The sequence below is a fragment of the Nestor notabilis genome, unplaced genomic scaffold (genome assembly GCF_000696875.1).
Source record: "Nestor notabilis isolate BGI_N333 unplaced genomic scaffold, ASM69687v1 scaffold14026, whole genome shotgun sequence".
NCBI lineage: Eukaryota > Metazoa > Chordata > Aves > Psittaciformes > Psittacidae > Nestor > Nestor notabilis.
This window is the reverse complement of record NW_009932477.1, coordinates 39,349-56,690: the sequence shown is the minus strand read 5'-3', so window position 1 is coordinate 56,690 and position 17,342 is coordinate 39,349. Positions and strand designations below refer to the sequence as shown.

The 17,342-nt window shown below is 37.5% G+C and overlaps 1 protein-coding gene across 1 annotated transcript in view; it reads left to right on the top strand.

Annotated features, from left to right (window-relative positions):
- The first annotated feature begins 3 nt into the window (after positions 1-3).
- NKTR (natural killer cell triggering receptor) overlaps positions 4-17,342 on the top strand; it is a 39,438-nt gene continuing 22,099 nt past the window's right edge. Inside the window, 5 exon segments of the mRNA XM_010016420.1 lie at positions 4-61; positions 8,193-8,267; positions 12,001-12,108; positions 13,135-13,179; positions 14,959-15,046. Coding sequence (XP_010014722.1) covers positions 4-61; positions 8,193-8,267; positions 12,001-12,108; positions 13,135-13,179; positions 14,959-15,046 — 374 coding nt within the window.

Below are 17,342 nucleotides of genomic sequence, written 5' to 3'. Positions count from 1 at the left end.
GCCATGGGGGTGCAGGACCGGCCCCAGTGCTTCTTCGAGATAGAGATCAACCGGGAGCCAGGTAAGGCCAGTGTCTCTGGCGCGGGTCTTGTCTCAAGTGTCATGTTCGGGGTGGGTTTTACCCCGTTTTTGCCTCCGTGATGCACTCAAGCCGTTAGCAGTGAGTTGTCCGTTGATATGTTATTTCTGAGTTAGTTTTTAGTAACTTTTGATGCTTACCCGGGCGCTGGATGCTTTTTATTCTCTCTTACGACTGAATTTTATTTGTGTATATGAGAGGTTTTGTGGGGCTAACACCGTTCTGAAGGTAAAGAGCATCCTTTATTAGAAGTACTGCCTGGTTGGTTTTTATACCTTTACAATTCTATAAACTATGGAAAACGGGGACAAGTTCTGATGAAACTGGAGAGGTACTCTGAGAAGTAATTTTAATCATACGGTAATTAAAATTGGCAAGGGACCTCAGGAGGTCAGCTGGCCCAAATCTTTCCTCCTCCTGCTCAAAATGAGTCTTGGGGGTGTAAGTAAAGAATTGACCACGGAATCGCAGAAGTGCAGAATGTCTCACCAGGTGGCCACTTTAAAAAAGAAGAAGAATTTAAACAAATCCATTTCTTAACTCATATTTTCCCTATGGGAAGTGTAATCGCCTGTTAGGGACAAACTGCGAGTTTTAATTCTGGAATAGGTGCTTCACTCCTTCTGTTTTCCCCACTCTGAAAATGCTTGTGGAGATTTACTTACCCATCGTTTTGAACATGGGTTTGTCAATGCATATGAGTTGTCTCACATACGCTCCATGCTTTATATTGCTGCTCATTACCTCTCAGAAAAATGAAGAATGTGATGGCTTCATTATGCTTTCACTTTCATTTTTTGCTTCAATGTTTCTCTGAAAGCCTGTGAAATAAGAGTTTGTATCTTTTCATCTTCGAATTTCAGTTGCTTTCTGATGTAACTGTAACCCATTTGGCTTGCTTTTTAATTTCAAAAGAAAGATTCAGTTCAAACTTCTGTGACCCGATAGGGCATATCCATAAATCTGTTGCTGTTGTCATTCCTATTTGAGTTATTTAACTGTGCCTTTTCTGAACGCTTTTATTGAAGAGAAAAAAGTTAATGTGAATGGACTTTTAACATTTTCTGTGTCTTTAAATTCGGATTTACTGTGGAATGAGACTACTAAAAATGTTTTAGATTGGGTAGGTTTCCAGTTTAGGAATGATAGTTTAATGGCATTGCTTTATAGCAAAGACAATTCATTATTCATCTCATTTACCTATAATCTTTGTTAGGGATATTTAGTTTTGACTCTCCATCTGAAGAATCTCTCCCCGCGCTGTTCTTTTCGGCTCATTCTTTATGCATGTGTTCCTGCTCGTTCATGATATCCCTTGTCGTCTGCCTTGTCCCCTCAGCCTTGTGCTGTGCATCATGAGTGAAAGTGCATTACCTTGTTTTCCCTCACATCTATTTGGGTTTGATAACTGATAGCGGTGTCAGAGAGGAATTGCAGTGTTAGTGTTCTTGGTGGCGCAGAGCTTTGGTTACCTGGAGTAGACAGAGGGGTTTGGCTCTGTTTGTGGCTGTCAGTATTTATTGTCCCTTTAAAGTAACAGGGATCTCAAAAGCGTATATCAAATTTAGAGCCCTGCTGGTTTCATTGCACCTGATGAGTGGCTTGTATTTTTGCGGGAAAATGTGCCAATTTGTAAAATATTGGCATGGGACTTAGGTGCAGTCTGGTTATACTACTTTATTCTGGTGTCTGTTTATGAATTTGCTATGCAACTATGTCTTGAGATTTAAGGTTATACGTAAAGAGCTTGAATGTTGCTCTTCCAGCTGTAAGATGACCTTCAAAAGCTGAATCAAGTGTGAATGATAAAGCAGTGCTTCCAGATGACATGAAGCACTAACTCTGAGATGTACTCTCCTGCTGATACTAGTGAGGTATTAATTTTAACTTTTAAACTGCCAGCAGATTTTTAAATTAACACTTGTTTATTTGATTCTAATGCAATAAGCTGATCTGCTGGTTCATTTTTTTTAGATATAGGGAGAAAGAACTGGGCAAAAGAACAGTCCTGCTAGCCAAGAAATAATACATTGCCCCCACCCTATCTACACTGAAAAGCTCCCCACAAAATGCAGAGAATAAGCAGATTTGCCTCTTAACATATTGGAGACATCTCTTCACCTGGAGAATACAAAACCATGTCATATTTGACAGCGTAGGTTGTTTGGTGTCCAAAAATATTCCCTCACACAGTGGGGCAAACTTTGAGGGCTTTATGTCTGTGTTTTTAAGTGTAAACTTAGGCTGCCTTTAATAAGTTGCTGTTAAACATTTTTTATGAATGCACATTATGGTTCATAATTTTTGAAGAGCAAAGGGAGAATAAATCAGAAATAAGCGTTTATCTTGATACTAACACCGATAGCACCTCTCCCTTTCAGGTCCCCCATACCAATGGATTTGGATGCATACAGCATGCACACAGGAGTAAACTACCTTACAGTATTCCAAGAATTTTGGGATGGCAGCAGATGCCAATTTAAATAATTCTCTCTCTACTCTCTGGTGCAAAAATCTGTGCAGAGCTTCAGTCTTTCAGATACCGTGATAATTAGAACAGATGCCTGACTAGGATGTCACATTACATAGTCTGCTGCTGTAGCAGTTCTTGTGGCCATCCAAGATTACTTTTTTCACACGTTTCCCCTCCTGACCCCCCTCCAGCTAGATTTATCCATCATGAAATATGTTATATTTACTCATTTTTGCTTTTTTCATTTTATTCGTGGAAGAATTTTCCTTCTCATTTTATCACTTTTTTTTTTTTCTTCTGTCCTTTGTTATTTTTTTAACCCCTTTCTCACTTTTCCATTCCATTTCAGTTTCCTTCCTTGGGTATGTTCCTTCTTTATCAGTCAGTCTGTTGTTCTATTACTTCTCTCCTTCTAGTCAATTCAGGCAAAAGTATGGTATATTTTATGATTTCAGATGCTATGAATTTATGTGAAATAAGCTCCACTGCAAAAGTCATTGTAGTACTGTGCTTGCATTAGTAGAACCAGGGATACTTTATGGGGATTTTGTTACCCTTCCTGTTTGCAGACAGAAGCTGTTCTCAACTGACTTCTCATTGACTTTTAGCCCTTTGAAGGCAAAAAGTTGCAGATTAGCAGAAAACAGATCAGCACTTTGAGTTTGTCCGGGAACCAGTTGGCAATCCAGTTGAGTGTAGTACAGCAGGACCAAGGGGGCATGCTGTATGAGGAACCCCTGTCAGGGCCTGTTAGGGAGCTAAAGTAAGGGAGATTCAGGGGGAACTGGTTTAACAAAAATTGTAATTCAGTCATCATGTGAAATTGTTGTCAGTGCAGAATGAAATACCTTGAATACTTACTTTGAAGTTTAGAACAAATTGGATTAGTAAGTGGAAGATTGAACTGATGAGCCTCTTCACTAGGAGGAGAAAAAGTGTAGTCTCTCAGTTGCATAAGTCTGTGAAATATAGTAAGATGGTAAATTTTTGTTGTGTGTGGTACTGAAATATGTTTGCTTTAGTGGAGACCACAGAGGACTGGAATGGAGGAGCTTCAGGTAGTATTTGTGGAAGACTGGGCCTAGTAGAGAGCTGGAGAAAGAAGTTTATGGAGGCTTTCCTTGCAAAGAGTGTAAACTAGGGTAAGGAAGCATTAACCAGGTGTTAATGTATCAAGGCATAGATGCTTGCTCAGCACAACTGCGACATCCATTGTTTTAACTGATGTTTAAAATACAGTTTGTTCTTTTTCCACAGTAAGTTTGTATTTTTCTGAAAACTGTCACTGCATTTCTACTTTAAAGCATTTTTTTTTCTTTTTTTTTTAATTTATGACTTAGTGCTCACAAATTTAGGGATAAATATATCAATAAAATTAAAATACAGTCTTTTTAACGGGCTGTTATTTAAACTTTTAGGCAGATCTGTCTAAGCCTGTGGGCCTCTGGCAGGCATCCTGGGCTCAGCCTGTAATGTATGTGCATTGCTGTTTTAATGGTTGTAATCCTCGCTTTCCCCTTCAGAAGGATATTCCTGTTCATATACTGGGAGAAATGGTGCAGTGGCTGCTTACTTAGCCTGCTCTGAGAAACTGGGAAAAGACAAACCCAATACATCTAATTTTGAATAGCTAGATTTATTTTGTGTCTGTCTGAAATTGGCACCTTTGTGGTCTAAACATAACAATCTAGCAAACCAGTTTGCATTACATGGCTCCTGAGGTTGTTTCTGAAAAGTTAAGCAGCTAAACTGGAGGAAATCACGGGATAAATGTTTTAATTCACTGATTTTAATAAACTTCGCCAGCAGAATCCCTCAGCACAATATAGCATGGATATTCCTACCCTTAATTTTTACCACTTAATTTGAATCGAATACTAGTTCTTCCTCAGCTGAAAAATTGATTATGGATTCAAAAAGAAAACAAAAAAGCGCTCATATTTTGATTTGAAAATAGTCCTGGAATTGGATTATATCTGATCGTTATGCCTTCTGGTTTCTATAATATCGTTAACTACGTACAGCACTTTATTAAATCGAACTTCAAAACATCTTAGACTTTGTATATATATGTATGCATCACTTACTGTATGTGATAACCAGTAAGGTAAACAGTCTTTCATCACTTTAACTTCTATCAAAAATATCATTAAAGAATAAGTCAAAAGCCTTCTAACAAATAAGAATGCTTTATCAAAGTGTTGTTTTGTGAGTAGGAGGCAAATGTTACATTATGACTGGATAAATTCCTGTGATGTTGGCTGTCACAAGAAGTACAGTAACATGCTGTAAAATCTACACTGTGCTACAGGCAAACACGTCTTCATAGCTGTGAGCTGGTAAGAATCAGTCTTCTATTGAGAACACACTAAATTAAAATTATATAAATGTCCTGCCTGCTGATGTGTTAAAATTAAGATTTTAAGAGTTTATGTAACTTCCTTGTGGTACTGGAAGATTTACATCTCACATTAGGTGAGATGTTGTTGTTTTTCATTGTTTTTCGTTGTTAAAAATATAATCCTAACATTTTTAATTTTAAAATATAGTGAGGTGTCTCTGCAGGCTCATCTCTTGTCTAAAACCAGCTGAGGGGTCAGGGTAGGTTGTGAGCAGACTTCACCTACTTGAATAACTCTTCTTAGCAATTTGTTTGTTTCCTTGTTTTAATTTATTATTCAAGTCTTGTGGTTAGTCACAGAAAGTTTGTTCCCTGATGGGATAACTTAACCTTTGTTAATTTTCTCTGTATATTGAAGGTGGATCATTTGAGATAAGAGATGTCTAAATCTGAGGAAATTAATAGCATCCCAGATGCTTTTTTATCTGTGTTATGTCAGCACCTACCTCAGCTCCAAGTTTAAAATTAGATTTGGTGGGGTTTTTTTTGAGGCATGAGGAAAGACAAAGTTTTTTTAAGTTCTAAGCAGAACTTATACAGATTTTTTTTTATTTTTTTTTATTTTTTTTAATAGCTGCTGTTTCATATGTATTGGTCAGATCAAGGTGTGAAAATGTGTTTGATCTTTCTCTGGCACATTTAGTTGACTGCTTGTCAGTGGAAAATAAAACCTTTCAGTGGTAATGGTATTGATGCAGTTTAGGTAACATGCAGGTAGCAGCCCAGCAGATACACAGTATGTGGTTTGTGTCTTGTAAGCATATGGCACTATTTTATATAGCTGGATAAACTGGGTAAGCAGTACTTCAGGTTATATGGAGGAGAGAGGTCCTTGTCTTTTGAACTGGTTCTATAGTCTTTTGATGTTGGATATGTGCATTACAAGCAGTTTGTTGGAGCTGAAAGGCAGGAGAAGCTACCGGACACGATTATTGGCAAAACACGAGCAAAAGATGCTGTTGAAATCATGACACCTTAGTTATGAATGTCTTTTCCCACCTTCTGCCTTAGCATCTTCAAGAACTTCAGGTGACATTCTTCAACCAGAAAACAGACATGGTGGTGTTTGCTGCTTCAGGTGCTAGATGTGGTGGGGTTTGTATGTAGGACAGGAACCTTCAAGCCAGAGGCTTCTGCAATTAATGCCCGAGGGCAAAAGTCCCTTCTGGAGCTCACAGGCAGTAACACCTACTAGTTATTTGGCAGCTGTCACATTGGTAAATGAGCAGCTGGTCTGTATTTCTCTACTCTTGGTAGAATGGGGACAGTGACAGCCTTTTCTTTGAAAAGTGCATGTTATTCACACAGTGAATGCAAGAGAAAATCTGTACGTGGCTTTTTAAAGCACTTAGTCACTGTTCAGTGCTTTTGCAAGAGGGGGAATGGGCCTTCTGCTCTCCTGAGTGACTGCTCATAGTGAAAATTGATAACTCTCTCACTAAACTGTCTATTGTGTTTTCTGCATGAGTCTTCGATCTGCTTAGCTTATCATGATTTCTTCACTTGAGAATAGCTGCCTTTTCATAGTGGTAGTTACAGCTACCACTGTTAAATGAGGGGACTTTGAATATTTGCTATTTCTTCATTCTTTGGAGACTCCCCCTCACCACTTTCTTTAGATTTTCCTGCTGTAATAAGGAAGCTCAGAGAACATTCTTACTGTAGTTAATGGACTTTACAAGGACATGTAGTGATAGGACAAGGGGGAATGGCCTTAAGCTGAAAGAGGGTAAAATTAGATCAGATATTATGAAGAAGCTCTTCCCTGTGAGGGTGGTGAGGCCCTGGCACAGGTTGCCCAGAGAAGCTGCGGCTGCCCCATCCCTGGCAGTGTTCAAGGCCAGGTTGGACGGGGCTTGGAGCAACCTGGTCTAGTGGAAGGTGTCCCTGCCCATGGTAGGGGGTTGGAACTGGATGAGCTTTAAGGTCCCTTCCAACCCAAACTGTTCTATAATCCTATGAAATGCAGACGTTTCATCAGCTGGAGGCATCTTGAGTTTTTATCCAAGACTATAAAATACAGGTGGTGTTACTTTATTTCTCTCCTTTTTTAACCAACAGTTCACATTGTTGAATTACATATGTTTGGACAAAGGCTTAAAATTGAATTGAATTTCTTAGGAGCGTCTCAGAATTTTTCTTGATAAGAAAATATCAAATAAAATACATTTGAACTCTTGAAGGAGAAGGAAAATAAGCATTTACTGCAGTAGTTACTTTTTAAAATTATCTTTGAAGTCTTACCAGTGCACACCACTAGAGTGTAGTGCTCATTGACAGATTATTACTGTTCCCCTTGTAATGCTGGTTGACAGTGCAGCTTTTATGGCTTATTTAGCAACTTCCTATTTGCTAATTATTATTTTCTTTTAAGCTTTCATATTTTGGGGTGTTTTTTGATATTTTTCTTTAGCAACATATATCCCAGTATCTTGGAAAATAAAAGAAAATGTGAATTGGTTCTAAACCAGTGTTTCTTCATATTAAAGCACTCTTCAGCAGTGTTTACTAGTTTTGGAAGTACATAGCATAACTACCACCAGTAGCATGGGGGGTAGCTGGACTGAGAGTGAGAATTACTCTGCTCACTTTGCATAGGCAGAAAGTAGTATTTTGTTCGTAGTATCTGGCAAGTGGAATGTTAATGGTGAAATCGCTGGTGGGGTTTTGCCTGCCTGTCGTCTTTTGGTTCATCTTTTTTGTTTGTTTGCTTTTAAACTAGAGGATTTTAGGCCAAGAGTGCTGATGTATCTCTAGTCCTTAACACACAGTATGGGGCTAGGTCAGTTGGGCTTTTTAGTAACTATCACAGAGGAAGCTGTGACAATGTAATTATTAAGTTATTTGTATAAACATAGTACATGGGGGCCAGGGAATTACTCCAGCTGTCTGAGGACCTGAATTTAGGGCAAATGTTTTCAAAACAGGAATTGACAGGATAAACTATAAGTAAGTTTGGCTTTCAAATCAAAATGGAATAATTAGGTTTTTTAATAAATGAGATGTAATGATACTACTTAATCTTAATTTTTTTGATTATGATATTGTTCTTCACAGCCACTTGTTTTAATATATGCATATTTGAGATGTTTTCTGCTTGAAAAAACAACTTTTTATCAGAAAATTTTATTTTGAAAACATTTATTGAAGATTTTATAACGAGTTATGAAACTCTTAATTGGTTTTGTTTTTGTTTTGTTTTTTTGGTTTTTTTTGTTTTTTTTTTTTAAATCTTCTAGTTGGTCGAATTATGTTTCAACTCTTCTCAGACATTTGTCCGAAGACTTGTAAAAACTTCCTTTGCTTGTGCTCGGGTAAGTAGAATGCTTATATTTAAGATTCTTTTCTTCTGTTTCTTAAAATTATTATTTGTTATACAAGTATTATCCACAGCATAATAATAGTGCTGATCTTTGTTTTCCTGGTAAAAACAAAGCTGAGACTTGTTAGAGCCGAGAAGGGTTTGAATAATGCGCAATAGGAAATAGTGTGGTGCTCTGTAACTGTGACTGAGTTAGGGTAGTGGAGATAATACATGATTACAGAATGTAAACTGAGTTTATGGAACAAAAACTTTTGGTCCCTAATGTGGGACTCCTTTAGGTAGAAGTGATTGACAAGGCTGGGGCTAATGAGTGATCACTCAAGTTACACAAATGTGACAAAGACATGCATTTCTTCAGGATTTATCAGGAGACATATTAAATATTAATGTCATTGCACAGAATGATGGTGACGTTTGACTTGGGATACTACATAAGACTGAATATATTAAAACTTTTTCTTATATAAAGCGTTGCTTACCTATAGTAAAACTTTGAGTATATTCCAGGCTCATAGAAGTGATCAGAGGACAGGACCATCTTTTAAATCTGAGAAAGCTTCTTCATTTTTAGCTAAATGAAGGACTAAAAGGTAATGTGATGGTCCCATGGAAATCCTGGCATTATTTGGTGGGAGACAGGAGAGATCTGTGAAATCAAAGGGGCAACACTGACAAAGAATGTCTGGGTATAATGTAGTACCTTCCAGCCCATTTTTTTAAGGTTGTTTGGGTTTTTTTTGTTTTGTTTTGTTTGGTTTTTTTTTAAGTTAAGCAGGACTTAGCTTTTTAAAAATGGCTTCTATAGATTGAAAGAGTAATGTTAGCAAGGGTTTTTGGTCTGCACTGTTCCTCAGGGATTTTTCAGCTGAAAGCTACAGATTGATCTTGATTAGGTTATTACAGGAATTGGTGCGTGTTACTTATGGGAAGAATGCATTTTCTGTCTGTTGGTTATCTCCTGGTCATTCGTAACTGGATGCTCAGTGATTTGCAATATATCTTGGAACTAACTACACCAGTGAAGCCTCTCCCTTTTACATGAAATAGCTCTTTTCCAAATCATTAAAAGGCTACAGCAAGACTTTCCAAGCAGCATTTTAACATCTGGCTCTAGTGAACAGCAGTTTTTAGCTATCTGGTTATATGAAATAAATTTATTGATAACCTTATGTATTAACTTCTTAAAGCTCATCTTGTCAGAGCTCAAATCCCAGAATGTCATGTGTTCTGGATAATCAAGATTCAGAATAGTTTTATAATACTGTGAACTGAGGAAGGTACAGCACATACCTCATTTTGTTGAGGTCTTCATGGTGATGCCCCTGCTTTTTATTCTACTCACAGATTATTTTTTTTTTCACTTAGGCTTATTAGAGATATCTAGAGATAGACTGAAAATGGGCAAGAATGGTACAACTGATATAAAAATGGGAACTCATTTAAAGTTTATCTTACTCAGAATGGAGTACAAAAGATAATGAATGAAATGCAGTAGCAGACTGTATAGCGTAATGTCTGAGCCTCGTGTTCTGTAGCTCCAAAGGATTGTTTAAATACTGACAGCAGCTTTGCTAGAAAAAGGTTAGCTGGAGCTAAAGGAAGGGAAGGGTGTTGGAGATGATGAGGAACAAAACAAACAAGCAGAAGAACAACTTTTTAAAGCAAAAAAGTCTGATTTCTTTGTATTGGATCCCTGTTTCAATTCTGTTCTGCAGCTGGCTGTACAGGTCTCATTGATGCCTTCCACTGGAACTTTTATTTACTTGGAAGAATATTGGAAAGTAAGCACAAAGTTAGGAGGTCTTGTCTTGAGATCTGGACCTCGTGGCAGCTTGATTTGGTCTGCATCCATCTATTGTGTGGTGGGCACGCAATGTGTGAAACAAAGGGTGGTTTCATTTGCCTCAAGGCAAAGCAATATACCACGGGAGAATGACCAATATTTAAGATGATGTGCCCATCTTCCTGCCTGCTTCTCCCTCCGTAATCTCTGTGAAGCAAGCCAGGATGTTTCTGTCAGAGACAGATGGAGGAGGACAGGGTGATTCTGGCAGCCTTCCTGCAGCCTGACATTGTTGTCAGAAATAGACCTGGCTCCTGTGAAAGAATGCTGTCTGCCTTGCCAGCAAGAAGCTCCTTGCATTTAAATTAAAACATCTGGGCTTGCAAACTGGCATTTTCAGGTCCTTCAGGCAGTCCACCTATTGAATAAGCACAAGCCCATCTGTTCTTTGGCGCTTTGTCAGGAGCTTCCCTTCTCGTAATCTCAAATGGAGAACACTATTGGGAACCATGGGTACAGAGAATCAGGGTAATGGAAAATAAGCTGTATTCTCCAAGAGAAGGCTTCTACAAGTACAATCGATAGCAATGCTATGAGTGGGTTTTGTGTCACTCTCTTTGCCCTCATCCTGGCAGCAATGGGCTGTTGAGAATGGCAAATTTGGGGTGATTTGGCCATGAGTTAATTTTGGGTGGAGGAACAAGAGAGTGCAAAAGGGGAGTGTTGGCTCTGGGTAACAAGTATAGGAACATTTCTGAGTGAATTACGTGGTACAGAACATACTGGTTAAATGTCTTCTGATCGAGCATCAAATGTCTGTTTCATAACCAGTGGTGGGATGAAACAGAACATTAGATTATTTGTCCTCTCTCGTTAGAGACTATCTCCTGCACTGTGCTTTAGATGGTATTTCAGCTGTTGTACAGAGTATGATATACCTAATGCCCTTAATCGCAGTGTTTTGCCAGCTCCCTACTTTCTGGAAGCTAAACTCAGTGTCTCTTGTTTGTTCCTTGACTGGACCAGTATAAATTCCTCATGAGCCTACTAGCAGGACCTCTGCCCTGCCAGTTGTAGTACCCTTATCCACATGTCCAGTGAAGTTTTTCTCCTGAATTTTGGAAGAACTGTTAATGAAGCTTTCTCAAAAATCACCAGTAGGCTTGAGCTACAGCTGCGGTCCTGGTTACCAGTACAGGGTTTGAGGAATTTTTTCTTTCTTTGTTTTTGAGTTCCCCCCCACCCTGACCATTACGATTCGCATCCAGTTCATCCTGGACCTGGTCTTGTATAAACATGTTTGTTCCCCTGTTCTTTTACTCTTTCCAGAAATGAGAGTCTGGTTTGTACAGTTTTCATACTGAGATGGTGAGGGTCGGTGCTAGGTAAATTGGCATTAATCGTGGCCTGAAACCGTGCATGGGTTGGTGAAGATATGATGCATGCTTGGAGTAGCTCAGTCCCATTTTTCCATGAGTGGACTGTATTGAAGCTGATTTGAAGCCTGTTCTGAGCTCAAATTTCTGTCCTGGGATTCAGGTGGCAAATCTAGATATATAATGGTTTGAAAAGGAGATAGGTATAAACTTCAGCTAATATAGCAGCATAGCTATAACCACAGAAAATAATTAACCCATCATTATAATGAACTCTTGTTTTCTATAAGTCATCACGAGTGGATTGCTAATAAATAACTCTTCCTTGGGAGGGGATGGAATTTTTTTTGGAAGGAACCACTTAATTTTCAGTTGAGTCCCCTTGTAAAGAAGAAGTCCTGTCTGCAATTAATGGATGTTGAAAAGGCAGCAGGTAGGACTGTGGTGTCTTATATAGTTCTGCGGTTCTAATGGCTCTTATATCCATTAATACTAGGGAGGTAAAACCCTTAGAATTTATTCAGTGGCAATCTGTGGATTCTTTTTTTTTAACCTTCTTGCAGGTGAAAAAGGAATTGGCAAAACAACCGGAAAGAAGCTGTGTTACAAAGGCACTACCTTCCATCGTGTGGTTAAAAACTTCATGATCCAGGGTGGGGACTTCAGTGAAGGTAAAATACACTTTTAAAACTGAAATAGTGTAAATGGAACTTAGTTACGACTTAGGTGATTATGATGTAACTTTAGAAAATGCTGTGGAATTATTACATTGCCATAAAAATATTTCATTTGCTGTGAAGTATAGCATTTCTTTGTTAATTTTTGAAATTATAAAATGTTTCATCTGAAGTGATATTTGTTTAGAAATATGTATTAAGTTAAAGAAGTAAAAAAACCCTTTAGTTTAGGGGCTGGTAACACCTATATTACTAAAACAATTCAAGTCCAAACTGTAGTTTTAACTGCTTTTCACTTTTGTGCCTGCAGTAGAGGTGACACTACTCATGCCCTATTGATACAGGGACATAATTGTTTGAGTAAGTTTAAAAATAATAATAAAATAGTAGACAAGCTAGAAGTGTTTAATGGAAAAACCTCTAAAAGTATATTATCTAGGAGTTTCTTTGTTTCCTTCCCTGCAGTATGCATACAAAACAATGTTTTAGCCTATTGTCCTTCCCTGAAGTACCTGTCCTTACAAAATGTCTGTCACCTTCACTGTGTCCTGGAAGCTTTTGCCTGATTAAATGGGAGTGGTGAGGGAATAGTTTGCTCTGAGAGTCAAGTAGAAGAGCCTTTAAAACTGCTAGCTATGTTCTTAGCCCTTCCAGTCTAGTAGCCTCTCACCTGCTTTGAGCCAGACAAGATTGTTGCTCAAACCTACTGTTGCCTCTATCATTATTTATGGGTTTTTTTTTTTTCTCCTTGTTGTTTTGCTGGCTGCAGTTGCTTTAGCAAATGCCAGTGAGGGCTGGAGAACTGGTGTTTGGAGCCCATTGTTCAGAGGCACTAAGGCTATCTTCATTCTCAGTATTTTGAGTGTCAACAAGATAATGCATGGTTGTGATTGAATTAAGGAGCTCAGATTCTAGTAACTGGCCAGAGTATACTGGTTTGCCATAAACTGGTGGTATGTTACATGTGGCTTTTTTTCGTAAATGAAACAAAAGGTTTAATTCATGCTTTTTAATGCACAGGTAATGGAAAAGGAGGTGAATCTATTTATGGTGGCTATTTCAAAGGTAAGAGGAAATATATCTTTGCAGATTCTTCATTCAGTTCTGAGATAAACAAGTCTTGATTCCAAAGCTACTTAATGCAGACAGGTCTACTTATAGATCACCTTTTGCATGAAACTAATGTTGCATGAGAATCCTTTTTATATGCATGACTTTCAGATAATTTTTTTGGTAATACTTAACTTTAACTGACAATTAATTAAGGCTAACATTATTGGTTAAACATGACTTTCAGCATGGAGGTTAGGCAACTTTATTCATGAATAAACTCCTATCTTCCTGCCTAAAACTGTCAACATATTCTTTTGTTTATAGAGAATGTGGTCTTTTGCAAAATGAAAAGGTAAGAGACAAAAGCTCAGTAACACAAATTCAAACTCTGTTCCCTTGTACCCTCCCTAGTAAATATATAGACAACTGATACGTCCGTTTGTAGATGGATATCTGTGTTGCTTGGAGAAATCAAGAGTTCTATGTCTGACCTTTCTAAGGGTTAATAGCTTGTTCTGAGAAAGAATACTGGCATAATTTCCATCTCTAAACAATTATTTCTTGTTTTGTTAATGTCCTTTTCCTCCCCTTCCCTATTCAAGGTTTGTATGCTTAGTATTTGTTTCTAAAACTGTTTCACTTTGTTTATATGCTACATAATTACTTTACGTGCAAAGACTTTGTAAATAAATGTACATTTACCTCTTTTTAAAATCTGTTGTTGGAAGGAAAATGGTGAGTTTATAACATATTCATTTAAAGACATACAATTCTTTTTACTGGGGAAAAAAAAACCCAAACAACACAAACCAACAGGTAGTTACTGTGGTATTTAAGCCTTAAAAAATGTATTTGGGTAACAGCCTCTGATTCTGTACGTTTTACAAGTAGCTGTGCGTAGTGAAGTGCATGCCATTAAGTTTGTCTTACAGAGACATAATTTGGTGTTGGAGTATTACAACCTTTAGTCAAAAGAAAGTCTTAAACAGATGCATTTGCTAAGAAGTTACTAGGGTTAGTTTCTAAAGGGGGCGAGTGCTGAACATGCAGGACTGTGATATGTAATCATAAAACTAACAGCTCTGTACATTCAAATTACTATTTTTAGCTTTGAAAATGAGCTTCAGAAGATCTGGTTTTATATTATGCTGTGCAACCAGAAGTCCTCTTTAATTCACTGGAATACAAAATGCATGTTTAGTTTAGTCTTAATTGATCTTATACTTAGGTTGAGGGAACAATGTGTTCTGTAGTTTCTCATGTAAGTATTTATATTTTTGCCCCTTGGACATTTTGAGACTTTCAGTTTGGAGTGGATAGGCGGCTATCTCTTAACGCTCCATACCGGGGAAATGGCTTTTTCTCCTGATCCTTCTACCTGAGGTGCATGCTATATAAATAACAATATCATGTATGTTCAGTCTTGTTTTAGGATGTCAGTCAGTTTGCCGATAATATTCTTATTTAGAAAATGCTGGATTTAAATCCAAGTCTATCAGAATCTACTGTTTATTGAAGACACTACTAATGACTTTAAAAGTTGTTTCATTAGAAATGTTTGCACTATATCTGAAGCTTTTTCTTTAAGAAAGAATGCTTTCTGTCTCATAACTGCTTCTACTGTAACTTCTGAGGGGCTTGCTTAAACTTTATTTTTGTTTTTGTCCAACTTGTTCATGTTTCTTCAGCAGCAGCAGAATTTCTCCTTATAGCATCCATAAGTTACTAAGAAACTTAGCCTTGTGTTTCTTGTCAGGGAAAATCTGACAAACATGTTTTTTCTTCAAACAGATGAAAACTTTATTCTCAAACATGACAGAGCGTTCCTTTTGTCAATGGCAAACCGAGGGAAACATACCAATGGTTCCCAATTTTTCATGTGAGTAGATGTAATAATGACAGTTGAGCTTTTCTTAAACAGAGAAGCGCTGTTCATGAGAAAGATGGTATTGCTAAATTATCTGTAACAATGTTATTTGCCTTACTTTAGCTAGGGCTGAGTGGATACCTGCAGAGTAAGCTATAATAGGAAACATTGTTATCACAACTTTCTTCTAGTATTCATTTGGATTAGAAGCTGGCACTGCATGGATGTTCCTTGTTCATTGCTTTTTACCCTAAAATTACAGTTTATGTAGTAAGTTTTTACATCCAGTAAATAGATTCTTCGGCTTTGTGTGTGCACCAACCAAATCTTAACAGATTATCTGCAAATTGCAGTGTTGAGCATTGTACACAAAAGAGAGCGAGATCTAGAGTTGGTTTGTATGGGTTTGCACATACTCTTCAAAATATGATAGTTTATGATTTAGTTTGGGGGGTTTGTTGTTTTTTGTAGGGGGAGGATGAGCAGGGTTTTATTTATTATTTTGGGGTGTTGTGAGTGGTTTTGTTTGGGAGTGTGGGCTTTTTTTTTAATTTTGGAGTGTTTATTTCTATCACACTTTTCTTTTTGCTACACAGTTCTGTTTGCTTGTGCATATACCAACTACTTTGGTACCAACACCATATAAAATTATGTGCTTATAATCAGATTTTTACCTTAAAAAAAAAAATCCAGTATATAGCCTTATTCTGTTAAATTGTAGAAAATACATGAGACTCTACCATCTGTAAATACTCATGTCTGATATGTCAGGGTCTTCTGGTTACAGTAGTTGTATTTTAGATGCAGTATTAGTATTTTTAAACTTGCTAATTTTTTACATGATCATTCCACCTATTAACTCCCTTTTCAAAAATTGCCTTTGTTAATGCTTAACAGTTGAAAGAGCCGAATTATAGCTTTGGGCTTGTGCTGAGAACTACTTTGGGAAATAACACTGGTGTTTTCAAAAGTAAATTTTAGTTTAGTTACTTAACTAGAAAAATATGTTTTTTCTTTGCCATCTTTCTTGGGGGATAAGAATGAATGGCGCTTCACTGTGTTCAGTAAAGGAGTAAATTGTCCTCAAGAATCTGTCTTTTTTTTTTTTTTTTTTTTTTTTTTCTTTGCTTGAAAAAGATGTTCAGTATGATATGGTGAAGTTCAGATAAGAGACATTTTTAGGTTTCTTCCTAAAGAATGCCCTAAAAATGGAAAATCTATAGGAACCTAAGAGGAAGTCTTTCACAGTTACCACTGTTCTGACTTTCCATAGACATAAAATTATAAGTGTCAAAAGCTTGTTTCCTGTCATTTTCAAACCAAATTTTAGATGCTGGGCTTCTTTATAGTAAATCTGAGTGGATATGTATACACATTAGTCTGGAAATATGGTTTAATAAGCTCTCTGAAAAACATTGGTTCACTATTTACTGCTTGGTGACTTATCTCTTGGTTCTTTTGCCGTAATTTTCCATTTTTAAACTTATCTGAACAATATATGTGGAAACTTAATGATGTCACATCAGTCAAGAAGCTTTCATTTGAGGGCTCTAAAGTTTCTTTTCTCTCGTCCACTCGATTCAGAAGTCATTGTATTTCCCTTAATGCTCAACAGGCTCAGCTACTTGTTCAATTAGATTTAATAGACATAAACACATTGTCTCTCCCCACACACCAAAACAATCTAAGGTTGTGTAGGATGCTAAATTATAATTTACAGGGAACAATAAAATTAACAGCATTTAAGAGCATTTTCATCAAACACAGAATTATTTTGAATGATGCAGATTTAATACATTTTAACCGGATTTAATGCCAATTTCTTCAATTTCTCCCTTGCCCCCAAAACCTCTGTAAAGAGAAAGTGTTAGTTTGATGGGAATTCAGACAGTAAGTTACCTAAACATAATTGTCTTCATGTAAGCTAGATTCACCTCAGCTCCCCATAGGAATCTAAAGTCATTTTAGGGTCCTGGAATGTCCTACCTGGCTTTCAGCTGCTGGGAGAGAAAGCCATGTATGTTCTGAAGGTCTCTTGTCTTACTGGCCTGCCCCATGCAGATTTCTTGGATAATCCTTACCTTGGATATTCACTACGGAAGTGGTGAGGCCCTGGTACAGGTTGCCCAGAGAAGCTGTGGCTGCCCCATCCCTGGCAGTGTTCAAGGCCAGGTTGGACAAGGCTTTGAGCAACCTGGTCTAGTGGAAGGTATCCCTGCCTGTGGCAGGGGGTTGGAACTGGATGAGCTTTAAGGTCCCTTCCAACTCAAATCATTCTTTGATTCTATGATCCTGTAATCTCTTAAGT